Genomic DNA, 25,175 nt, shown 5'->3' with positions numbered 1-25,175 from the left:
CTGCCTCGGTGACGCAAATGCTGGGGTTAACCAATGAATGCCACCACCATGGCCTGCTGGCTCTGTTCGCATTTATGAAGTTGGGCGCCCACAGGTCCGGCTTCTAGTTCTAATGGGGGCGCACTAATGGGGACGCACAGAGACAAAACCTTGGGGCCCTGGACTATGGTGTTCCCTTAACTAAGAGCTGGGTGGGGTAAGGAGTTGGGCACCCACGCTCAGCCCTGGCCTTAGTGGAGACTGACATACTGGAATTCTCTCCTGAGGAGGGAGATCGCTCGCCAAAGGTCTGGGTTTCTGTCTCTAGAAGGGACACTGATGTCTGAGTGTCCACTCCAATCGAGCCAGGGTGCTGGGGCCTCTGTAACTGAGGGTGGCGAGGGGTTGGGGGCGGGGGTGGAGACTCCAGGACGGACCGGCTGACATTCGACCAGCATGTTGTTGTCATGGGGTGAGGCAACTCAGACACACTAAGCCAATCGGACACTGGATGGGAACTATCCAGCAAACAGAGGCAGGCGGGCCAGCGCTGGGCGGGGCAGGTGTGGGCGGGGCGAAGACAGACACCGCCCCTCGCCGCCGCTGTCCGTGGTCTCCAAGTCTGCGGGGCTGCCTTGGGCGCCGAGAGCCGGGCTCCCCAGCCCGCCCGCCCCGGAGGGTCTATGGAGCGGCCGCTCCACGCCACCTGGGCGGCCCCACGCCGCGCCCCGAGCCCTCCCCTCTGCCAGGTAAGCCTGTCCGGGAGCCCTGCGGGTTGCGGGACGCCTGAAGGCTTGGCGGAAGGGGATGGGGACCCCTGGGTCCTGCTGGGATGCGGGGGCCTGAGACTCTGGTGACCTGGAGGCCACGGGCATGCGGACGCCTGTACCACCGGGATCCCGAGAGTGGTGCATGGTTGTTGGGGTCCCGGCCACACAGGGTCAGGGGACTAGACGTCAGCGCATTTTGGGGAGGCTTGGGGGCCACCTGGATGCTGGGGACATGAGAGGCCTGGACGCCTAATCGTGAAGAGAGAACCAGATGGACACGTTCCTGCTTCTAGGGGATCTGGATTCCAGAACACCTGGGCCCCGAGTGTCGCGTCCATCCTGGAGTCACGGTGGCCAGCGGTGTCATGGGGCAGGGTCTCACGCCCCCCTGGTCTTTAGGGAGGAAGTTGTAGGTTGGAAATATTTAGCAACCGTGTCAGGTGGCGCCACCCCAAGGGGCTTGAGTGTTTCCTGGGCAGGACTTGGGGTGGGGTCCCTCTGTCCTCCCTGCCTCCTTAGCCCAGGCTAGGAAGTAGGTGCAGCTGCAGACGTGGGGAGAGGGACACTGGTGATGGCTTTGGGAGACGGATCCCTCCGGTGTTGGGAGCTTTGCAGGGGGCGGGGGGGGGGATGGAGCCCCGAGCGTCTGGGCCCAGGCGAGGCGCCCGCCCCGAGCGCAGTTTGGGCATGCTTGGCACGCAGCGCGCGGGCCGGTCCGATCCGTATGCGCGCCGCGTGCGCCCATTGGTATGCGGGAGCCGGCCCGGCGCGGGCGTGAGGCGGGCGCGCTGGCGGGCCGCGCGGGGGAGGCGGCGGCGGGGCACGTCCTCACCAGGAGCGCCAGGGTGGGAACCGCGGCTTCCCGGGAAGGGGAAACTGAGGCACGCACCCAAGCCAGCTCCTGGATGGACCTTTGGGGACCCGCACGCACCTCACTTTCCCTAGACATTCTTGCCTCCCCCCAGAAAATTGAGTCGCCCCACCCGCGACTCCTTCGCGCCTGAATTCCCGAGTCCCCGCCGAGATGGCGAGCCCCTATCCCAGAAGCGGAGGTCGAGGTGAAGTCAAGTGCGGGGGAGGCCGTGGAGCCAGCGTCCCCTGGGACTTCCTGCCCGGGCTGATGGTCAAGGCCCCGCCCGGACCCTGGTGAGCAAATCTTCTGCCCCTGAATGGCCTCATCCACCCCCGCCCTCCAAAGGCGTGCGATGCGGGGTCTGGGGGACTTCACAGTCTTCCCGGTGAGAATTCATCTCCGGGTCCGTGCCCTGGGTCTAGACTTCGTCACCCTCACTTGTTCCTGAGTTCTGTTTTTAGCTCCCCCCTGCTCCGAATTCACCCCTCATCCCCAACATTCTCAGGCCAAGGGAAAGGCTCTGACCCCAGGCGAGCCTGGTGGCCTCTCATATCCAATCGAAGCAGGAGGCTCACCAATTCAAGGCCAGCCTGGGCAAAATAGAGAGACCCTGTCTCAAATGGCAAGGCATGGTTGTGCGTGCCTTTAATCTAGGTATTCCAGAGGCAGAAGTTCAAGGCCAGCCTGGTCTACATTGTGAGACCCGTCTCAAAAAAAAAAAAAAATCAAAACAGGAATTGAGTGACGTAGCTCTGTGGTAGAGTTCTGGGGTACCTTGGTTCAACCCCTAATACCGCAAAAATATTGTAATGATATAATAACTATTGTTATTAAATAAATAATGGTTCTTTCCCTGTCTCCAAAGCCAGCAGGGGTGTAGAATTCGCACTCAGGTCTGTCGCACGTCCTGAAGTGCGGGGACCTTGCGTCTGGGGCCCTCACTGACACCTCCTCCATGCCGCCCGCCCAGCCTGCAGGCGCAGCGCAAAGAGAAATCCCGCAACGCGGCGCGCTGGCGGCGCGGGAAGGAAAATCTAGAGTTCTTTGAGCTGGCCAAGCTGCTCCCTCTGCCCGGTGCCATCTCCAGCCAGCTGGACAAGGCGTCCATCGTGCGTCTCAGTGTCACCTACCTCCGCCTGCGTCGCTTCGCCGCGCTGGGGGCACCGCCCTGGGGGTTGCGCGCCGTCGGGCCACCGGCTGGTCTCGGTGAGTGCGCATGCGCATGATGCCCAACCACCCCCTGCTTCCCCCACCCCCAAGCCTTGGGAACAGGATTGAGATAGCCAGCCACACCCTGGCCCAGCTCCTGGGGAGCCCGCAAGACCTTTTGTGGGTTCCTAACTGGTGACTTATGAGAACTTTTATAAACTTTTGACCTAAGCCGTTTGATGAGACGCTGTAGCCCTGGCTAACCTGGGCCTCGCTATGTAGGCTAGGCTGGCTTCAGGTGCCTCTGCCTCCTGTGGGTGCTGGGCTTAAAGGTGTGCATCACCGGTCCTGGCCTGGCTGTTGTCTTTCAGACAGCGGCTCCTGTAGCCCGGCCTGGCCTCGAATTTGATTTGTAGTAGAGGCTAGCCCTGAATTTAGGATCCTCCTGGCTGCAAGTCCTCAATGCTGGGAGTACAGGTGCCTACCACCACACCTAGCAAAGGCTATTGATTTTATTAGGTAAGATGAACCATTATGGTCCTCAAAGGAGTTTTCAGCGGCACAGCACCTCCTCCCCAGGGCCTCTGCTCAGCCAGTAAGAGTTCCTGACCTGAGCCTGTGGAGCTCCAGGGGACACTGGAACTCTGAGTGCCAATTTGGGAGGATGATAGAAGATAATGGGGAAGGTTCTCCTTGGTGGCATTAGCTGTGTGACCGTCCTGACCCCCACCCCCTAGCTCGGCAGGCCTAGGTAGGTACCTCCCCTCTTTCTGTGCTGCATTTAAGAACCGAGAGTGCTGCCAGGTGATGGTGACACAGGTCTTTAATCCCAGCAAACGGGAGGCAGAGGCAGGTGGATCTCTGTGAGTTCAAGGACAGCCAGGGCTACACAGAGAAACAGTGTCTTGAAAAAACCAGAAGAAGAGCCAGGCAGTGGTGGCATACACCTTTAATCCCAGCACTCGGGAGGCAGTGACAGGCGGATCGCTGTGAGTTCGAGGCCAGCCTCATCTGCAAAGCGAGTCCAGGACAGCCAAGGCTACACAGAGAAACCCTGTCTCGGAGAAAAAAAAGAAAGAAAGAAAGAAAGAAAAAAGAGAAAAAGAAAAGGAATAACCAGAAAAAGAAGAAGAGGAGGAGGAGGAGGAAGAGGAAGAGGAAGATAGTGGCCACCAGAGTTGCCCTCATCAAGCTAACCAGAAGATGACCATTTGGCCCCTGGAACTCCCTGCAAAGGGCAAGCCAGCCTCCAGTATGTGGCCTGTGTCACCTTGCTGTTTATTGAGAGTCAACTTCATGCGTGATGTCATTGAGAACACCCGGGACCTAGCAGGAAACACCCTAGGCCAAAGTTACTGCCCAAGCAGGATGTACTGTTGATGGCTTGTTCTCCCAAGTGCTCCTGAGCTGAAGCAGGAGGATTGCTGTGAGTATGCAGCCAGCCTGTGCTACAAAATGAGACTGTCTCAAAAACAGAAAAGGGCAGTCAAGGTGGCACATTCACCCCAGCAAGGACAGACAGATCTCTGCGGGTTTGGGGCCAACCTGCTCTATATAAGAAATTCCAGACCAGCCATGGCTACAGAGAGACAGAGAGAGAGAGAGAGAGAGAGAGAGAGAGAGAGAGAGAGAGAGAGAGAGACCCTGTCTCAGACTCAAGCAAAATAATAATAATAAGCGGCCATGAAGGTACACACTTGTAATTTTAACATGCAAGAGGATCAAGTATTTAAACTCCTCAGGCGATGGTGATGTGTGCCTTTAATCCCAGCACGCAGGGGGCAGAGGCAGGCGGATCTCTGTGAGTTCGAGGCCAGCCTGGTCTACACAGTGAATTCCAGGACAGGTAGGGCTACACAGAGAAACCCTGTTTAAAAAAAAAAAAGTTCAAATTTATTTTCAACTACATAGTGAGTATTAGGTCAGCCTGGGCTACATGAGATCCTGTCTTACAAAAGAGTAATTAATTAATAGAAAGATTTTTTTTTTTAATGAAAAGTCCCTTGGAGGTGTGACACAACGGGGAAAATTTACAATCTATTATGCGTAAAAATGCAGAGTATGTAAGACATCAACATACAGACGAACATTTCATTTTTCTTCCCACCTTTGATTATTGATGCACAGAAGCATTAGATTTTCATCATTCTGTTTTATACACCCCTGCTTGTTATGACAGGGCAGCATAGGGGTTATCTGATGGCACAGGGGAAGACGGTACCCTCTACCTGAAGAACGGGGTGTCCTTAGGGTGGGATTGGAGAGGGCTCCTATCCCCCCTTCCTGCCCCTAGTACCCAGGGAGGAGGAAAGGGAGGGGGCAGAAAATAGCATTGATTAAGCCCCGCAATAAATCACCATTTAAATTTAAATAATCCGGCTTCCCAGGCGGTAATTAGGCGAATTGACTGGCGCTGAGAGAATGCGGCATTAGCGAGGCTGATTACCGTCATTACTTCGAACAACATGTGCGCTGGTGGGGGATAAACATCTTGTCTATTGTCCTGGACCCCCGGGGGAGGGGGTGGAGGCTGAGAGAGCTCTGACGGGGTCCGCCCCCCACACACACACACACACTTGGAGGGGCATCTGGAGTCTTCAAAGGGTAGGGGTTCCCTCACTCGGGACGGGGCGGCTCCGGGACCCCGGGCTCCCAGGCCATCTCTAGGATGCTTCAGAAACCAACTGGTCAGGACCCGAGGTGCGGGGGGGGGGGTGGGGGTGGGGGGCGATGCGGGTAAGGGTGGCTCAACATCCTGCCTGACTCCAGACAGCAAAATCCAAAACCTTAGGCCGCTGCCAATGTGCACACCAAGTAGCTCTCTGAAGATTTGGGGGAAGGGGGTGTGGGGGGGCAGGCCCTGGGAAACAGGCCCAAAGCCACACTCAAATTGGTTTTTATTTTATGTGTATGGGTGTTTCTGCCCTACACGGGTGTCCACGGAGGCCAAAGGTGGGCACTAGATGTCCTAAAATTGGAGTTAGAGACAATTGTGAGCTGCCCTGTGGGTGCTAAACACAGGTTCTCTGAAAGAGCAAATGGTTCTTAACCACTGAGTTATCTTTTTTTTTTTTAAGATTTATTTTTTTTTAAGATTTATTTATTTTATTTATTACATATGAGTGCTTTATCTGCAGAAGAGGGCACCAGATGTCATTGTAGATGTTTGTGAGTCACCATGTGGTTGCTAGGAATTGAACTCAGGACCTCTGGAAGAGCAGGCAGCGCTCCTAACCACCGAGCCATCTCTCCGGCCCTTATTTATTTATTTATTTATTTATTTATTTATTTATTTATTGTATATGAGTGCTTTTTCTGCAGAAGAGGGCATCAGATCACATCATAGGTGGTTGTGAGCCACCATGTAGTTGCTGGGAATTGAACTCAGGACCTCTGGAAGAGCAAGCGGCACTCTTAACCTCTGAGCCATCTCTCCAGCTCCCCACTGAGTTATCTTTATCTCTTCATTTAAAAAAAAATCGCCAGGCATGGTGGCGCACGCCTTTAATCCCAGCCCTTGGGAGGCAGAGGCAGGCCAATCACTGTCAGGTCGAGGCCAGTCTGGTCTACAAAGTGAGTCCAGGACAGCCAAGGCTAAACTAAACTAAACTAAAACTAAATAAACTAAACTAAAATAAAATAAAATAAAAAATCCCCCTCTCCCAAGACAGAGTTTCTCTATGTAGCCCTGCCTGTCCTAAAGCTCGCTCTGTAGACCACGCTGGCCTCCAAGTCAAGAGATTTACCTGCCTCTGCCTCCTGAGTGCTGGGACTGAAGGTGTGTCTCACCACAGGCAGAGCCAGAGCTGTTTTTTCTTGTTGTTGTTTTGTTTTGTTTTTCCTTCGAGACAGGGTTTCTCTGTAACAGTCCTGGCTGTCCTGGACTTGCTTTGTAGACCAGGCTGGGCTTGAACTCACAGAGATTCGCCCACTTCTGCCTCCCAAGCGCTGGGATTAAAGGCGTGCGCCATCACGCCCGGGCTGTGCTGGAGCTCTTAACCACTGAGCCATCCCTTTTCCTGTTTCTTTCTCTTCCCAAGCCTTCTGCTTGAGTGCTTTATTTACTTGGTGTGCATGGATGTAGGGGACACACATGCCACTGCACATAGGTGAGGGTCAGATGGTGGCTTGCAGGCACCGGTTCTCTCTTGTCACCATGTGGGGCCCTGGGAACAGCCTCAGGTTATCAGGCTTAATGACAAGTGCCTTAACTTCCTAAAGCCACCTCAGCAGATGTTGTCTTACTAAGTGACCCTGGCTGGCCTGGAACTTAAGAGGAACCAGGCAGCCTGGAACTTGGAGATCTGCCTGCCTCTGTCTCCAGAGTACAGGGATTAAAGAGGTGGGCTACCACAGCTGGGCTTTTTTTTTTTTTTTTTTTTTTTTTTTTTTACTGTTTTTAACGTGGTGTTTGGTTTCTTTTTATGTATGTGTGTGTTTGTGCCTCGGTGTGTTTATGTGCACTGTGTGTGCGCGCAGGTGCTGGAAGAGGCCGGATGGCGTTGTGTCCGCTGCAGCTGAAGCTACAGGTGGTTGGAAGCCACCCAAGTTGGGTGCTGGGGGACGAAACTCTAGTCTTCTGCAAGGACACTATGTGTTCTTGATTGCTGAGCCGTCTTTCCGGTCGCCCATCCCTCCTCCCCTCCCCACACCTTATTATTATTATTTTTTCTTTTTAGTTTTCTGAGACAGGGCTTCTTTGGGTAGCCTTGGCTGTCCTGGACTTGATTTGTAGACCAGGCTGGCCTCGAACTCACAGAGATTATAGCCTGCCTCCTGTCTCCCGAGTGCTGGGACTAAAGGTGTGCGCCACCAGGCCTGGCTCATTATTATTTTAATCGTGTGTGTGAGTGTGTGTGTGTGTGTGTGTATGTGTGTGTGTGTGTGTGTGTGTATGTTTGTGTTTGTGTGTGCGTATGTGTGTGTTTGTGTGTGTGTGTATGTGTATGTTTGTGTATGTGTGTGTGTATGTATGTGTTTGTGTATGTGTGTGTGTTTGTGTGTGTATGTTTGTGTATGTGTGTTTGTGTGTGTGTGTATGTGTATGTTTGTGTATGTGTGTGTTTGTGTGTGCGTATGTGTGTGTTTGTGTGTGTGTGTTTGTGTGTGCGTATGTGTGTGTTTGTGTGTGTATGTATGTGTTTGTGTATATGTGTGTGTTTGTGTGTGTATGTTTGTGTATGTGTGTGTTTGTGTGTGTAGGTGTGTGTGTGTTTATGTGTATGTGTGTGTGTATGTGTATGTGTGTGTGTTTGTGTGTGTGTGTGTTTGTGTGTGTGTATATGTGTGTGTGTGTTCCGACGCGGTCCGTTTGCCTATCAGTGCTACGCAGGGCAGGCTAACTAGCCCAGGGCATCTCCCATCTCCATCTCTCAGCTCCCAGTAGGAGCGTGGGATTGCAGTGTTGACCACCATGTTTAGTAGCCTCATGTGGGTTCTGGGGATTCGAACTCGGGACCCCACACTTGAGTGGCAAATGCTTTTCCCACTTGACTATCCCCCAGCCCTCTCCCCCCAGCTGTTGGTTCACTGAGATAAAAATAATGATGAGGGGATGGGGGGAGGCAGGGGGGCAGGAAATGCTCAATAAACAGCAGCTGGGTGAGGAGAGTTCTCAGTCCACAGGTAGGACACTACGTCAGGAGGAGGTGAGGAACTATTGGAAAGGTTGGAAAGGAAGCCAGCTGTGAGGAGGGCCAGGCAGAGGGTACACTGAGGCAGGCGAGAGCCAGAAGGAAGCAGTGAGGACTAGACTGGGTGGGAGGTCGGGGTGATAAACTGAGAAAGGGGTCACAGGAAATCGGGGAGGGGAAGGGGGTTGGGGGAGAGATCCTAGAGACTCAGGCATGGTTTGTTTGTTTCGTTTTGGTTTTTCGAGACAGGGTTCCCTGTGTAGCCTTGGCTGTCCTGGACTCGCTTTGTAGACCAGGCTGGCCTCGAACTCACAGCGATGCGCCTGCCTCTGCCTCCCGAGTGCTGGGATTAAAGGCTCTGTACCCCTGGCATTCCTCACGGGGATATGTTAGCCACCCACTGTTTACCCGGCTGTGGCCCTGGAGGCCTCTGACATACAAAACCCACTTCACCCTCCCTCTAGACATGTTTTACAGATAGAGTCGAGGAAACTGCACACAGAACTGCTCAGCGCAGGGCTGTGGGTGGGCTAAGTTGGTGGAGGAGCACTTGCCTGGCGTGTAGGAAGCCCTGGGTTTCATCCCCAGTGTTAAGACAAACCAGGCACAGGGCACAGTGCAGGCCCGGAATCCCAGTACCCAAAAAGAGGAGGCAGGAGGATCAAAGTGATCTTTGGATACATAGTGAGCTCCAGTCAGGGCAGTGGTGGCGCACGCCTTTAATCCCAGCACTCAGGAGGCAGAGGCAGGAGGATCTCTGTGAGTTTGAGACCAGCATGGTCTACAAAGTGAGTTCCAGGACACAGAGAAACCCTACTTGTCGAAAAATAAAAACAGTTCCAGGATAGCCTGGGCTACCTTAAACACTCTAAAAATAATAATAATAATAATAAAAGAAAGAAAGTAAGAAAAAGAAAGAAAGTCGGGCGTGGTAGTGCACACCTTTAATCCCAGCACTCGGGAGGCAGAGGCAGGCAGATCGCTGTGAGTTTGAGGCCAGCCTGGTCTACACAGAGAAACCCTGTCTTAAAGGGAGGCAGGGGTGGGGGTGGGGATAATTTCCAGAGCAAGTCGAGGTCCCCTTGCCACCAATATGTGATGGAACCCTATGAAAACAGATGCCTGAATGCTGGGACACCTTTTTCCAGCCCCTGGAGTCATGAAAATCTATCCCTTCACCCCTAAGGACCCAAGACAGGAGGATCATACAACGGGGAGGCAGAGGGTCCCTGAAACTTGGTAGGGATCTTAACTCTCCCCCCTCTTCCAAGCCTACCCTCTCTCTGGCTGTGGGTCTCCCCACTTCCTGTCTGTCTCTCCCCATCCACCTCAGTTTTCCACCACCCACCCACCACCCACCATTTTGGCTGATGAAATGTTTATTAAACGAATAAGGGATTATTAAGTGAATAAGTGATTTCGGGGGCTCTGGACTTCAGAGGGGCGGTCACGAAGGTGCGAACACACCTGTTGAATTGAAGGGGGGCTGGAGAGGGGGCTTATGGGTGGGAAGGTTGAAAGCTGGCAGGTTTAGGGTGGTAGAAACTGGGAGTACTAAGTCAGCAATTCTGGGCACACCCCGGGATCCTCATGGGAGGCGATGGGTCCCGTGCACTGGGTTGGGGGGAGGACATCAGGTCCCCAAGCTCTCCTCCTGTACACCCCCCACCCCATCCCAGCGTGCCCATTAATGCCGTTAATTGCAGCGGCTCAGTCTGACCCGGGCTGATCCCCGGAGAGGGAAAATGAAGGAATTAGCAAAAATGACAGGGGAAAATTGCCACAATTAGCAAGCGGCATTGTTCCCGCCTGTCACGGGGCTGCTTGGAGCTGGGTCTCAGGGGAGGGGGACCCCATCAGCCCCTACACTTATTGTTCTGGGAGGTTCAGGTGGGGAGGAGGCAGGAGGGGACAGCAGTCAGATTGGGGGGTTGGTAAGTGCCCTGGGCTACTGACTTGGGGGAGTCCTGAGGAACAGGGGTGATGTGTCCTTGCCTAAGAACAGCAGTAATCCCACCCTTACTCCCTGTTTTTCTCCGTCATGCTGCCTCGGAGCTCATGCCCTTGCAGCAAACTTAAAGAGGAAACTGAGGCACAGAGAGGAAGAGGTGACCCCAGTTGACCCCCAGCCTGACAGAGAGAAGAACACTGACAGTGTCCCCAGAGCTCCTGGGTCTCTCTTGAGGAGGGGTGTCCTCTTCTGCAGCAGTGGGTTTGGATGGCACCCAGGACTGCCGTGTCTGCTATCTGCCAAGCACGAGGTCAGGGACACCAGTTCTGCTAGGCAGGGAGTTCCCGTGTCATCCAGCCTGGGTCTCAGTGGCCACGTGTCTCAGAATTTATGTCTCTCTGAAATTCGAAGTTTCTCCTTCACTTTGTGTATGTCTTCATCTCCTCAACACATCTGCCGAAGTTACTCTCTTTTATATGTTTCCGTGATGGTCTAATACACAAATATATCAGCAGGTGATGTAACTCAGAGAGTGGTAGAGCCCCTGCCTAGAATCCCCCAGTGAGGGGCTGGGGTGTGGCTCAGTGGTAGAGTCCCTGCCAAGAATCCCCCAGTGAGGGGCTGGGGGTGTGGCTCAGTGGTAGAGTCCCTGCCTAGAATGCCCCAGTGAGGGGCTGGAGGGTGTGGCTCAGTGGTAGAACCCCTGCCTAGAATCCTCCAGTGAGAGGCTGGGGGTGTGGCTCAGTGGGAGAGTAACTGTCTAACATGTGCAAGGCACTGGGTTCAATCCACAGCACTGATAAAAAGAAAATAAAAACACTGCTCCAGTCTGGTGGTGCATCCCTGTAAGTCTACTACTCAAGAAGCTGTGGCAGGAAAATGGCAAATTTGAGTTAAACTTGGACCATTTACTGAGTCTCTATCTTAAAGAAACTAAAAAAATAAAGAATAAAAAGTTGCTTTTATATTTTTGTTTTGTTTTGAGACAGGGTTTCTCTGTGTAGTCCTGGCTGTCCTGGGCTTGCTTTGTAAGCTAGGATGGCCTCAAACTCACAGCGATCCACCTGCCTCTGCTTCCTGAAGTGCTAGGATTACTTACAGGAGTGTGCCACCATGCCTGGCAGGATCTATCACTTTTTTATCTGTTCCCTGGAGGATGGGCATTTGGAGGGTTGGCTAAGTGTAATGCTGTTCTCTTCCTGTGCATACAGCACTGCTCACAACACCTATTTTCAGTTCACTGGGTTTGAAGGGATTTCCAAACACTCACATCACAGTGCTGTTGTCACTGAAGAATCACCAAACTGTTTTCTTCGGCTTCTATCCTAGTTTACATTCCACCCTGCAGAGAAAGAGAATCCAATTTCTCTACCCACACTTATTCTTTTGTGTCTCTTTGTCTTTTGTTACTGTTTTTCAGTGGAGAGGATTGAACCCAGGGCCTGTGAGTGGTATACAAGCACTCTACCGCTGAGCCATGCCCCCAGCCCCTCACTGGGGGATTCTAGGCAGGGGCTCTACCACTGAGCCACACCCAGCCCCTCACTGGGGGATTCTAGGCAGGGGCTCTACCACTGAGCCACGCCCCCAGCCCCTCACTGGGGGATTCTAGGCAGGGGCTCTACCACTGAACCACACCCAGCCCCTCACTGGGGGATTCTAGGCAGGGGCTCTACCACTGAGCCACACCCCCAGCCCCTCACTGGGGGATTCTAGGCAGGGGCTCTACCACTGAACCACACCCAGCCCCTCACTGGGGGATTCTAGGCAGGGGCTCTACCACTGAGCCACACCCCCAGCCCCTCACTGGGGGATTCTAGGCAGGGGCTCCACCACTGAGCCACACCCTAGCCCCTCACTGGGGGATTCTAGGCAGGGGCTCCACCACTGAGCCACGCCCCCAGCCCCTCACTGGGGGATTCTAGGCAGGGGCTCTACCGCTGAGCCACACCCCAGCCCCTCACTAAGGTTTCTATGTAGGTGTTCTACATTGGACCCCCCCCCCCAGCACTACACAGGGGGATTTTTGGCAGGGGCTTTATCTCTGAACTATGTTGCCAGCCCTCTTTTTAGTTTTTGAGATGGAACCTCACTGTGTAGCTCAGGCAAGCCTTGAGTTCTTGATTCTCCTGCCTCAGCCTGCCAAGTGGTTGGAGTTACAGGCCTTCACCACAAGGCTGGTTTTGGCCTTGGCTTATTCTTCATTGGACCTGGCTTCAGGACCCAGTAAAAAGAGGCTGCGCTGTTCCCGTCACCTCTGTGTCACCAGCATTGCTTGTACTGTACGGGAGCTGGGAACAGCAGTACCGAGGACATTCTTTGGTGTGCAAAACAATGAGGGAGTGAACATACCGCTCTCTTCACTGTCACTGTCTTGGTCTCTTTGTCCCGTAGGGAGCAGCCATCCTGCGCACCGGTTCTCTGCAAGTGGCTGCGGACTTAAGACTTACTGGGGTCCCTAAAGGCTTCCCAAAGCACAGCAGAGTCAGACTTTCCTATTCCCTCTGTCCCCAGCTCCAGGCCGCCGAGGCCCCGTGGCCCTGGTCTCTGAAGTCTTTGAGCAACACCTGGGCGGACACATTCTACAGGTGAGGTTCCTTCCCAGCCTGCTGTTCTGTGCTGCCACCTGGTGGTCGCGTCCAGGAATAGCATCCTCTTTCTGCATCAGTGCCCTGTGGGAGCGCTGGGACTAAGGTCCCTAGATCCTGTCCCTTGGGGGGTGGGGGAGGGTAGCAAGTCCCTCATCTCCATACGGAGACCCAGATTTCAAAAGCTGGGGTGGGGGGGGTGCGGTTGGGGAGCCCTTCCTACACCCGCTCCATTTCTCTCAACTCTAGTCCCTGGATGGCTTCGTGTTCGCCTTAAACCAGGAAGGAAAATTCCTCTACATCTCAGAGACAGTGTCCATCTACCTGGGTCTCTCACAGGTAAGAACCCCACCCCCCTGCAGTGGGCCGCCATCTTTACTGCCCTGCCCTTGCTCTCTGCCGGCATCACTAACTTTAACATGGAAAACAGACAGCCTTCCTTGGAACCTCCCTCCCCCCGACACACACACAAAGCCCTCTGACACATGCTGGAGGGACTCAGGTAAGTTCAAAGGCAGCCAGGGTAACTTAGTAAGACCTTGTCTCAAAATTAAAATTTGGTCTGGAGGTGTAGTTCTGTGGTGGAGTGCTTGCTGAGAATTCCGTGGTGAGAGCCCCCGCCCACCCCACCCCACCCCCAGCTCAGTGAGGGTGTGGCCCAGCAGTATGTCGCTTGTGTGGTATTGATGGAGGTCCTGGGACTCAGTCCACTCAGGCTGGGGAAGGACTGCAACCTGGTTGCTAGAATATTTGCCTGGTATTCACAGAGCCGTGGCTTAGCTCCTTACATTAACTGGGCATGCTGATGAGCTAACCTATTCAGGAAAGTGTAGCATCCAGGAGGTGGAGGCAGGAGGATCAAAAGTTCCAGGCCAGTCTAGCTAGGCTACATGAGATTCTGTCTCAAAAAAGCAAAACCAACACGCCTTTAATCTCCAGCACTCAGGAGGCAGAGGCAGGCCGACTGCCCTGAGTTGGAGGCCAGCCTGGTCTACATGGTGAGTCCAGAACAGCCAAGGCCACACAGAGAAACCCTGTCTTGAGAAAACAAAACAAACAAATCTCCTAAGGGAGGGGATTGTGGACAATGGTGTGTGGGTGAAAAAGTAGAAGGGATAAGATGGTGTGTGGGCTGGGGGATGAGGGTTGGAGAGACAGACAGGTCACTGGCCCCAAGCAGAGGGACAGTGGGAGGTGGTGTGGGTTCTGGAGTAGAATTTGCCATGGTCAGACATGCAGCTTTCAGGAGAGTTTTAAACGGCGCTTGAAGGTCAGAAGTTCACCGGGGAGCCATAGCACTGAGGGAGGTGGGGCGCGGGGCTGTGAGATCTGAGGGGCCGATCTCAAAGGTTCTAACTCATTAAAGAGTTCAAAACTGCCAGTTGGATGGCATGTATTCGTAACTTCCAGTACTCGGGAGGCTGAGACAGGAGGATCGCCACAAGTTTGGGGCCACCCTGGGCTACCGAGCAAATCTGTCTGAAAAGCCAAAAGGGTCGGGTGCACATACCTTTATTCCCAGAATTCCAGAGGTACAGGCAGGAGGATCTCTTAAGTTTGGGGACAACCTGGTCTACTCTACATATAATGAATTCCAGGACAGCCAGGGCTACAAAGTGAGACCCTGTATCAAAACAAGCAAACAGAAACCCTCCCTCCCTAATTTGAGAGAGAGAGAGAGAGAGAGAGAGACTGAGAGACAGAGAGAGACATAGACAGAGAGACAGAGAGAGAGAGAGACAGAGATGTCTAAAGAAAAACACAAGGCCCATCTGAAGTGCGCCTGAACGGTCACGCATTCCTGCATTCCCCTCCATCACCGGCAGGTGGAGCTGACGGGCAGCAGTGTCTTCGACTACATCCACCCAGGGGACCACTCGGAGGTCCTAGAGCAGCTTGGACTACGCGCTGCGACCCCCGGGGCCCCCGGACCTCCCACGCCGCCTTCCGTGTCCTCCTCTTCCTCCTCCTCGTCTTCCTCCTCGCTGGTGGACACCTCCGAGATTGGTAATTTCCAAGGATCCCCTCCTTGCCAATGAACAAAACCAGAGGGGTAGATCTGGCATTTGTGCTCAACTACTACAAAGCAAGACTTTGTGGGTTTTGTTTGTTTGTTTGTTTGTTTGTTTGTTTTTTGAGACAAGGTTTCTCTGTGTAGCCTTGGCTGTCTACACTTACTTTGTAGCCCAGGCTGATCTCGAACTCACAGCGATCAGCCTGCCTCTGCCTTCCAAGTGCTGGGATTAAAGGCATCCTGATGTCTTCTTCCTTTTATACTTGTAGTCTGGGGGAGGGGGGGGGAATGGCTATGACCACAACAGCCTTAGCCCACCCTCCTGAGGTCCACCGTCCCCAGGTAGGGACAACTGACCAGACAGAGCCCAGGGCAGGTGGCTGCTCTAGCATGGCTTTTGTTTCCCCTCAAGGCTTTAATGAACAGTGGTGGCTTCTGAGCAGGCATGAGGGGCCTCGTCTGACCTTGGACTCGGCTGTCACATGGGGAGATTATTTTATCATTGTGCCTGTGCAACTGTTAGATTTGTCTTGAGTGTCTGGAGGCTGGTTCTGCGGTGACGGGACCCTGCAGAACTCTGCAATGGTTCCTTCTTCCTGTTCTTCCCCCAGAAACCAGCCCCACCGAGGCATCCCCTGCCTTCCGGGTCCAGGAGCGGTCTTTCTTTGTCCGCATGAAGTCCACCCTCACCAAGAGGGGCCTGAATGTCAAAGCCTCGGGGTATAAGGTGGGTACGAACGCCCGGGCTCTCTTGCTCTCCTGTGTCCCAGGTTACAGGGACTTAAGACCTCCCCTGGGCCAAGGGACTTGTGGGTAGCAGGTGGCACTGGGTGGGTCTTTGGCTTGGCTGTGGTCCTCCTGCCTCTGTAGCCCCACCTGGTACTTCCCCAGCCACCTCCATCACTGCTGGTCCTACCTCACCATTTCCAGCTATGCCCGATGCCTGTAGCCCCACTTTATCCCTTTTCCACAGGTCATTCATGTGACAGGACGCCTGAGGGCCCGAGCCCTGGGTCTTGTGGCCCTTGGACACACGCTACCCCCAGCCCCGCTGGCTGAGCTGCCTCTTCACGGACACATGATTGTCTTCCGCCTCAGCCTGGGCCTCACCATCCTAGCTTGTGAGAGCAGGTACCGGGGGTAAGGGTGGGAGGGAAGGTGGGTTCCATTGCAGACCTGGGGGATCTGTGGGAATCAGTCAAGCCCAGGCCTTTGGGCTTGGGCAGTGGGGAGTTTTGGGAAGAGGAAGGACAAGAAAGGTGCAGGGGTGCTTGGGAGGAGGAAGGGGGGGCCTGACTCTACTGGCCAGGCTTGCCCCATTTCTCCTTTCATCGTCGTCGTCATCATCGTCATCATCATTATTATGTTTTTCGAGATAGGGTTTCTCTGCATGGCTTTGGCTGTCCTGGACTCGCTTGTAGACCAGACTGGCCTTGAACTCACAGTAATCCACCTGCCTCTGCCTCCCCAAGTGCTGGGATTAAAGGCGTGCGCCACCACACCCGGCTTGACCTATATTATTACTGTGCCCATTTTACAGAGGGAAACTGAGGCTCAAAGCACTGTACCGCAAGGGCACAGACCCTGGGAAACTCTGAAGACAGTTCTGCTGTCTCTCATCCCCTAATGTCTCCAACTCCTTTTTCCCCGCTTTTCCTGCCTCCTCCAGAGTTAGCGACCATATGGACATGGGCCCCTCGGAACTGGTGGGACGCAGCTGCTACCAGTTTGTCCACGGACAGGATGCAACCAGGATCCGTCAAAGCCATCTGGACCGTGAGACACACTTCCGTACCCTCTCCCTGCCCATCCGTCTGCCACCGCAAAGACCTGAATGCCCCCTGTTGCCCCGGAAGTCCTACTTCGGGGCTAACCACAGTCTCTGCTTGCACTGCAGCTCCCTGGGGCTCTGTTTGGAACAGAAAAGCATCACAGAGGCTGAGCAAATGGCTCAGAAGGGGGAGGGGCAGTAAGTGGGGTATGAGGGGGGTCTCTGGCTGATGTTGGGGTACCTCAGGTCTCTGACTACCTCTGTGCCTTTCTCTGTCTTTCTCGATTCTCTCCACTCTTGCTGCCTCTGACTGTCTCCTGCCCCCTGCCTTGACCCTCCCTGCCCCACCCCCACCTCCCATCCCCCACCCCTCTGGGCTCTCTGAACCCTTGGGATGGACCAGTGCTGGACAAAGGTCAGGTGGTGACTGGTTACTACCGTTGGCTGCAGCGTGCGGGGGGCTTCGTGTGGCTGCAGTCTGTAGCCACCGTGGCCGGGAACGGGAAGAGCTCCGGGGAGCATCACGTGCTGTGGGTCAGTCACGTGCTCAGGTGAGGGGCGGGACTCTTAGCGGCAGCCACTCCCTCCATCCTAGCTAGGGCTCTTTTTAATATTTAATTGTATATGAGTGCTCTATCTGCATGTACACCTGCATGCCAGAAGGGGGCATCAGATCACATTATAGATGGTTATGAGCCACCAGGTGGTTGCCGGGAATTGAACTCAGGACCTTCGGAAGACCAAGACAGTGCTGTTAACCACTGAGCCATCTCTCCAGCCCCCAGCCAGGGCTCTTAACGGAGAGCTCTGCAGACAGGAAATGGCCTCACTGGGTGAACACAGAGAGGAATCATTGTTGGGGGGAATGGGAGGAGACATACTTGTGATGCCAGTTGGGCAAGATGGCCCATGGTGGTCGCCTCTGGCTGAAGGTGTGGGTTTGGCTCTAGGGCACTGGGGAGCCATGGCAGACTCTTATACAGGGAGCAGCAGAGTGGTGCACAGCATACATGCATTGCGAGCAGAGGGCACAGGATGGATTAAGCCTCAAACCTGCCCTGCCCAAGGAAAGAGAGTGTTTGGGGCTGGAGCAGAGAGTTGGAGTGGGCGGGGGATGCGGCTGAGGGTTGCCAACCAGAAGTCTGTAAATGGCAACAAGCTATTTGATCTTGGGGTGGGGGTGGCGGGTGGGAGGGTCACTGGAGAACTACTGAAGATTTTATGTCTGGAGGGGATCACGGGCAAATCTGCACTTTTGGAAGATGTTTCTTGCTAGCTGGGGGCTGATTGAGAAAAACATAGGGACTGGAGAAGAGGAGGAGACTGGGGCACGGTTTAAAAAATGCCAGGAGAGCGCCGGGCGTGGTGGCGCACGCCTTTAATTAATCCCAGCACTTGGGAGGCAGAGGCAGGCAGATCTCTGTGCGTTCGAGGCCAGTCTGGTTTACAAAGTGAGTCTAGGACAGCCAGGGCTACACGGAGAACCCTTGTGTTGAAAACCTAAAAATAAATAAATAAATAAAAATAAAAATAAAAGCTAGGAGAGCTGGGCGTGGTGGCGCACGCCTTTAATCCCAGCACTTGGGAGCCAGAGGCAGGCGGATCGCTGTGAGTTCGAGGCCAGCCTGGTCTACAGAGCAAGTTGCAGGACAGCCACAGCTGTTACACAAAGAAACCCTCCCTGCCTTGAAACCCGCCCCAAAAAAAGAAAGAAAAGAAATGCCAGAAGAGAAGAGGGTGCCATCTGCCTCTTCCTGAGCTAAGATTTGCTTTGGATCCTAGAAGAGAACAGGTAATTTAGAAGGAAGAGACTGAGATAAACAGGAGCAGCTTAGAGGACCCCCAGGTAACATCGGGTGGGTGACAGTGGCACAGGCTTGTCCAGAGGAGGGAGAGCTCAGATGAGAATAGACTTTGGGCTTGGGTCTAGTCCTACAACCCCAGCCAGTGGGAAGACTGAAGCAGGAGAATTGAAAGTTCAAGGCCAGCTTGGGAAGACCTTGTCTCGATAAAAAAAAAAAAAAAAAACTAGAAGGCTTTAACAGTAGAATCCCCCAGTGACGGGTTGAGGGTGTGGCTCAGTGGTAGAGCCCCTGCCTAGAATCCCCCAGTGAGGGGCTGGGGGGTGTGGCTCAGTGGTAGAGCCCCTGCCTAGAATCCCCCAGTGAGGGGCTGGGGGGTGTGGCTCAGTGGTAGAGTCCCTGCCTAGAATCCCCCAGTGAGGGGCTGGGGGATGTGGCTCAGTGGTAGAGCCCCTGCCTAGAATCCCCCAGTGAGGGGCTGGGGGGTGTGGCTCAGTGGTAGAGCCCCTGCCTAGAATCCCCCAGTGAGGGGCTGGGGGGTGTGGCTCAGTGGTAGAGCCCCTGCCTAGAATCCCCCAGTGAGGGGCTGGGGGGTGTGGCTCAGTGGTAGAGCCCCTGCCTAGAATCCCCCAGTGAGGGGCTGGGGGGTGTGGCTCAGTGGTAGAGTCCCTGCCTAGAATCCCCCAGTGAGGGGCTGGGGTGTGGTTCAGTGGTAGAGCCCCTGCCTAGAATCCCCCAGTGAGGGGCTGGGGGCGTGGCTCAGTGGTAGAGCCCCTGCCTAGAATCCCCCAGTGAGAGGCTGGGGATGTGGCTCAGTGGGAGAAAACCTGCCTACCACATTGGAAGCTCTGGGTTTAATTCAGTGTGTGTGTGTGTGTGTGTGTGTGTGTGTGTGTGTGTGTGTGTGTAAGCAACTTGGAGTTTATAGACCTGATAAAAAGTTTTAAGTGTCTCAGGGTAGTATCCACAAATTCTATACTGAGAAATGTCTATACTCACTGCTGTCCCAAGACCCGGGTTTTCAGGCCTATCATCTTCTCCCCAGCCATGCCGAAGGGGGCCAAACACCCCTGGATGCTTTCCAGCTTCCAGCCATTGTGTCTCAGGAGGACCCATCCAGCCCAGCCCCGGAGCCCACAAGTAAGTGAATCCCTTCCCACATGTGCACCCAGAGAAGCCCGAGGGACCGTTGGGACTACCCTTTGTGGAAGCCGCTCAACACGTGACTGTTGACATTAATGCTGGTGAAGTGTCCTTAGGGGTGGGCAGATGACTCGATGGGCAAAATGCTTGCCAGGGAAGCTTAAGGACAAAGTGGGTTTAGTCCCACATGAAGAGAAGCCAGGTACGCTAACACATCTGGGAGCCACCCCATGTGGTTGCTGGGAATTGAACTCAGGACCTTTGGAAGAACAGACAGTGCTCTTAACCTGGGAGCCATCTCTCCAGCCCCTGAGCTAACACATCTGTAATCCCACTGCTGGGAAACAGAGACAGGAGGAGCCCTGAGGCTGAATTGGCAAATTCAAAGTTGATGGAGAGACCCTGTCTCAAGAGGTAAAATAAGGCTGGGTGTGGTGGCGCACACCTTTAATCTTTAGTCCCAGTACTCGGGAGGCAGAGGCAGGCGGATCGCTGTGAGTTTGAGGCCAGCCAGGTCTACAAAGTGAGTCTAGGACAGCCACGGCTACACAGAGAAACCCTGTCTCGAAAACAAACAAACAAACAAACAAAATCAAGAGCTAAAATGGAGCTGGGCGGTGGTGGTGATGCACACGCAAGTCCCAGCACTCGTGGCAGAGGCAGGTGGATCTCCCTAAATTTGAGGTTATCCTGGTCTACAAAGCGAAGTCTAGGCTAGGCAAGACTGTTACACAGATAAACTCTGTCTCAAAAAAAACCAAAAAGTAAAGAGGAGGGGCTAGAGAGAGATGGCCAGTGGTTGAGAGCACCTTGTTGTTAGAGAGGACTCTGGTTTGATCCCCAGCACCCACATGGCTCAAAGCCATCTAGAATGTTCTAAGGGAATTGATGTCCTCTTCGGGCTTCTGTAGCCAACATGCATAGAAATGCTGTAGACAAAAACACACGTGCGCACACACGTACACACACACACACACACACACGAAAATAAATAATTCTAAGCAGGAGTGGGGAGATTAAGCAATAAAGAGCACTGGCTATTCTTGCAGAGGACTGGGGTTCAATTCCCAGCACCCACATGGTGACTCACAAACATCCGTAACTCCAGTTCCAGAGGATGACACAGTCTTCTGGCCTCCAGGGGCAACAGGCGCACACGTAGCGCACAGACACGCATGCAGGCAAAACGCTCAAACACAAAAGAAATTTTTAAAAAATTTTAAACAACAGTTCTCTAAAAATCAAAGAAGGTGGGAGGAAGCAGGTGTGGTGGCGCACACCTTTATTCCCAGCATTCAGGGGCAGAGGCAGGTGGATCTCTGTAAGTTTAAGGCCAGCCTGGTCTACGTAATAAGTTCTAGGCTAGCCAAGGCTACCCAGTGAGACCTCGCCTCAGAAACAACACAAGCCAGCAGGGTGTGACGACGCACACCTTTAATCAAGGCACTCTGGAAGGCAGACGCAGGCAGAGCTCTGAGTTCAAGGCCAGCCTGGTCTACATAGTGAGTTCCACAACAGCCAGAGATACATTGTGAGACCCTGTCTCACGAAAAACAAACAAAGGAACAAATAAATGTCCATCCCGCCCCAAAATTAAATGTCTTTATCCTCAAATTTGTCCACCACATTTCTAATACTCACCAGCACCATGTGGCCAGTGACTAGCTCTCAGGACAATATAGATGACACATGTCAATACTATATAACATTCTGTGGCTGTGGGGAGGGCAGGCGTTCAGAAGAGTTCCATAATCTGTAAAGGTCTAGGCAGAAGTTCTCAGTCCAGGCTTTCCTGGCCTGTCAGGGCTGGCTAGGTCTTAGCTGTGCTGTAGGATGGGCCTAAGGTTCCTCCCCTCACTTGTGATAAACAACAAACAAACAAACAAACAAAAATATCTCTTGGTCCATTTGTGGAGAAACCACGGAGGATGGAACCGCAGGCCTACTATGCTGTGCTCACACTGAATGAGGAAGGCTGGGGACATGCAGTGTTCCTTCAGAAGCCTCCTTCCAGTCTGAGGCAGGGAGGCGCCAAGGTCAAGGTTAGCTTGGCCAACTTAGCAAGACCCATGTCTCAAAGAGCAAGAAGGTCTGGGGAGGTGACCCAGTGGACACAGTGCTTTCTGTGTATGCATAAGACCTGAGTTTGGGCTGGGCAGTGGCGGCGCACGCCTTTAATCCCAGCACTCGGGAGGCAGTGGCAGGCAGATCGCTGTGAGTTCAAGGCCAGCCTGGTCTACAAAGTGAAACCCTGTCTCGAAAAACCAAAAAAAGAAAAAGAAAACCGACTCTACAAAGCTGTCCTCTGACCTTGTCCTCACCTTCATAGTGGCATGTATGCCTTTCCCATCATGGATATAATAATAATATTTATTATTATCATCATCATCATCATCATCATTATTAATATTATTTTGAATGATAACAATAATTATATATTATTATATAATTTGGTTTTTCGAGACAGGGTCTCTCTGTGTAGCCTTGGCTGTCCTGAACTCGCTTTGTAGACCAGGCTGGCCTTGAACTCACACCAATCCACTTGCCTCTGCCTCCCGAGTGCTGGGATTAAAGCATGAGCCACAAAGCCCAGCAATAATAAACTTATTGATGTCGAATTGAGTGGCAGACAAAGTAGTGAACCAGAGGAAGATTTGATAGAATTGGAAATGCCCAGCTCTCACAAGAACAGCGAGGAAAGGGAGGCCACGTAAGGGAAAAGCACAGAGAATGAGAGAGAGAGAGAGAGAGACAGAGAGAGAGACAGAGAGAGAGAGAGACAGAGACAGAGAGAGAGAGACAGAGAGAGAACAAGGTAGACACCGGTGAAGACAGAACAAGCAGAGCATGGAGGAGCCAGAAGATTAGAAGAGACTGCTGAAGTTAGCCTGAGGCCAAACAGAGCAATTCAGAGACTCAGAGAACCAGCCTGGTCTACAAAGTGAGACCAGGACAGTCAAGGCTACACAGAGAAACCCTATCTTGAAAAACAGAAACAAAACAGAGACTCAGAGAAAACCCAGAGTAAAGAAATCAGCTTGGGGCTGGAGAGATGGCTCAGTGGTTAAGAGCACTGACTGTTCTTCCAGAGGTCATGAGTTCAATTCCCAGCAACCACATGGTGGCTCACAACCATCTATAATGTGATCTGGCGCCCTCTTCTGGGCTGCAGGTGTACGTGCGGACAGAGCACTGTATACATAATAAATAAATAAAATCTTGGGAAAAAGGAAAAAGAAATCAGCTTGGGGCATTTAATCCCAGCACTTGGGAGGCAGAGGCAGGTGGGTCTCTGTGAGGTCAAGGTCAGCCTGGTCTACAAAGTGAGACCAGGCCAGCCAAGCCTACACAGAGAAACCCTGTCTTGAAAAACAAAACAACAACAAAAAGTTGGCTTGGAGAGGAATTTGAGCCAGAAGCAGCTGAGTTGGACCAGCTAGCCAGAGCTCAGAAAGAACTAGAAAGGCTGAGCGTATTCAGAAGTAAATCTCAGAGGCTGAAAGCATTCTAGGTCTAGGTTAGATGGTATGGAAGCCGGAAGCTTCCAGGTCTGTTCCTAGGTTAATGAGGCAAAGAAAAGTTTCGTTGGCAATAAGTAAGTGATTGAGGAAGACCACCATTGTTAAAGTCTTACCTCCATACCCTCACCCACAAACACAAAGAAAAAGGCTCAACAGTAAAACAGAATCCCCCAGTAAGGTGCTGGGGCGTGGCTCAGTGGTAGAGCCCCTGCCTAGAATCCCCCAGGGAGGGGCTAGGGGCGTGGCTCAGTGGTAGAGCCCCTGCCTAGAATCCCCCAGTGAGGGGCTGTGGGCGTGGCTCAGTGGTAGAGCCCCTGCCTAGAATCCCCCAGTGAGGGGCTAGGGGCGTGGCTCAGTGGTGAGTCCCTGCCTAGAATTCCCCAGTGAGGGGCTGGAGGTGTGGCTCAGTGGTAGAGTCCCTGCCTAGAATCCCCCAGTGAGGGGCTGGGGGCGTGGCTCAGTGGTGAGTCCCTGCCTAGAATCCCCCAGTGAGGGGCTGGGGGTGTGGCTCAGTGGTAGAGCCCCTGCCTAGAATCCCCCAGTGAGGGGCTGGGGGTGTGGCTCAGTGGTAGAGTCCCTGCCTAGAATTCCCCAGTGAGGGGCTGGAGGTGTGGCTCAGTGGTAGAGCCCCTGCCTAGAATTCCCCAGTGAGGGGCTGGGGACGTGACTCAGTGGTAGAGCCCCTGCCTAGAATCCCCCAGTGAGGGGCTGGGGGTGTGGCTCAGTGGTAGAGTCCCTGCCTAGAATTCCCCAGTGAGGGGCTGGAGGTGTGGCTCAGTGGTAGAGTCCCTGCCTAGAATTCCCCAGTGAGGGGCTGGAGGTGTGGCTCAGTGGTAGAGTCCCTGCCTAGAATTCCCCAGGGAGGGGCTGGGGGCGTGGCTCAGTGGTAGAGCCCCTGCCTAGAATCCCCCAGTGAGGGGCTGGAGGTGTGGCTCAGTGGTAGAGCCCCTGCCTAGAATCCCCCAGTGAGGGGCTGGAGGTGTGGCTCAGTGGTAGAGCCCCTGCCTAGAATCCTAGTGTGCCCAGGTAGTGAGGGGCTGTGGACGTGGCTTAGCATCGAGCTTTGCAAAGAATAACTAACATACAGCATCTTCTTCAGAGGAAGCGCCTCCAGTTGACCTGAAGCAGGCTGCCCCTGTGGACCAGGACAAGGACAAGAACCCTCAGAGCCGAGGCAAACGCATCAAGGTGGAGCCGGGTCCGAAAGAAGCTAGAACTTCCGAGGACAGTGGAGAGGAGGAGCTCTCAGATCCCCCGGCCCCACCTCGGCCAGAATTCACTTCTGTCATCCGCGCGGGGGCCCTGAAGCACGACCCAGTACTGCCGTGGGGCCTGACAACTCCTGGGGACCCTTCACCTGCCCTCCTTCACGCAGGCTTCCTGCCACCCGTGGTGCGGGGCCTGTGCACACCGGGCACCATCCGCTACGGCCCGGCAGAGTTGAGCCTGATGTATCCACACCTCCATAGGCTGGGCCCAGGCCCCACGCTCCCGGAGGCCTTTTACCCTACGCTGGGCCTGCCCTATCCAGGGCCCACAGGTACTAGGGTGCAGCGGAAGGGAGATTAGAGACAGTGTAACACCAGTGGGCTGAACAGAGGGTGGGGTGGGGGTCATAGATCAAGGCCTGGAGCCCTTCTTGAGAATTAAACACCACTCCCTGAGGGGCTCCGTTCCCCAGGGACTCTGCCTCTGCCTTCCATGACTGCTTTTTCTTGCTCCTTTACGTTTTTGTTTTTTAATTTTTTTATTTTTATTTTTATGTGCACTGGTGTTTTGCCTGCATGTATGTCTTGTGTGATGGTGTTAGAGGTTGGGAGTTATAGACAGTTGTGGAGGGTCATGTGGGTGCTGGGAATTGAACCAGGGTTCTTTGGAAGAGCAGTCAGTGAGTGCTCTCAACCGCTGAGCCATCTCTCCAGCCCCACATTTTTTATTTCTTTGTGTGTATGTGGGGGTAGGGGCCGCGGGGGGGTCAAACTCAGGTCATCAGGCTTGGGA

The 25,175-nt window shown here is 53.7% G+C and overlaps 1 protein-coding gene across 1 annotated transcript; it reads left to right on the top strand.

Moving 5' to 3' along the window:
• Positions 1–576: 576 nt before the first annotated feature.
• NPAS1 (neuronal PAS domain protein 1) lies at positions 577–25,169 on the top strand. Its single transcript, XM_084771002.1, has 12 exons — positions 577–728; positions 1,715–1,895; positions 2,573–2,808; positions 12,850–12,923; positions 13,173–13,262; positions 14,750–14,930; positions 15,549–15,664; positions 15,911–16,068; positions 16,607–16,713; positions 17,112–17,259; positions 19,556–19,650; positions 24,274–25,169. Exons 2-12 carry the CDS (start codon positions 1,774–1,776, stop codon positions 24,741–24,743), a joined length of 1,797 nt encoding a protein of 598 aa, XP_084627128.1. The 5' UTR covers positions 577–728; positions 1,715–1,773; the 3' UTR covers positions 24,744–25,169.
• The last annotated feature ends 6 nt before the right edge of the window (positions 25,170–25,175 follow it).

The sequence above is a fragment of the Acomys minous genome (genome assembly GCF_964271855.1).
Source record: "Acomys minous genome assembly, chromosome: 20".
Lineage (NCBI taxonomy): Eukaryota > Metazoa > Chordata > Mammalia > Rodentia > Muridae > Acomys > Acomys minous.
Note: the sequence above shows the minus strand (reverse complement) of the source record. Positions and strands in the feature narration are given on the sequence as shown.

Excerpts from the sequence above, each read along its gene's own strand:
- NPAS1 (XM_084771002.1), top strand. The coding sequence starts at position 1,774 with ATGGCGAGCCCCTATCCCAGAAGCGGAGGTCGAGGTGAAGTCAAGTGC. Across the intron at positions 1,896-2,572 it reads AAGGCCCCGCCCGGACCCTG|CCTGCAGGCGCAGCGCAAAG; the intron begins GTGAGCAAATCT and ends CCGCCCGCCCAG. Across the intron at positions 2,809-12,849 it reads CGGGCCACCGGCTGGTCTCG|CTCCAGGCCGCCGAGGCCCC; the intron begins GTGAGTGCGCAT and ends CTCTGTCCCCAG.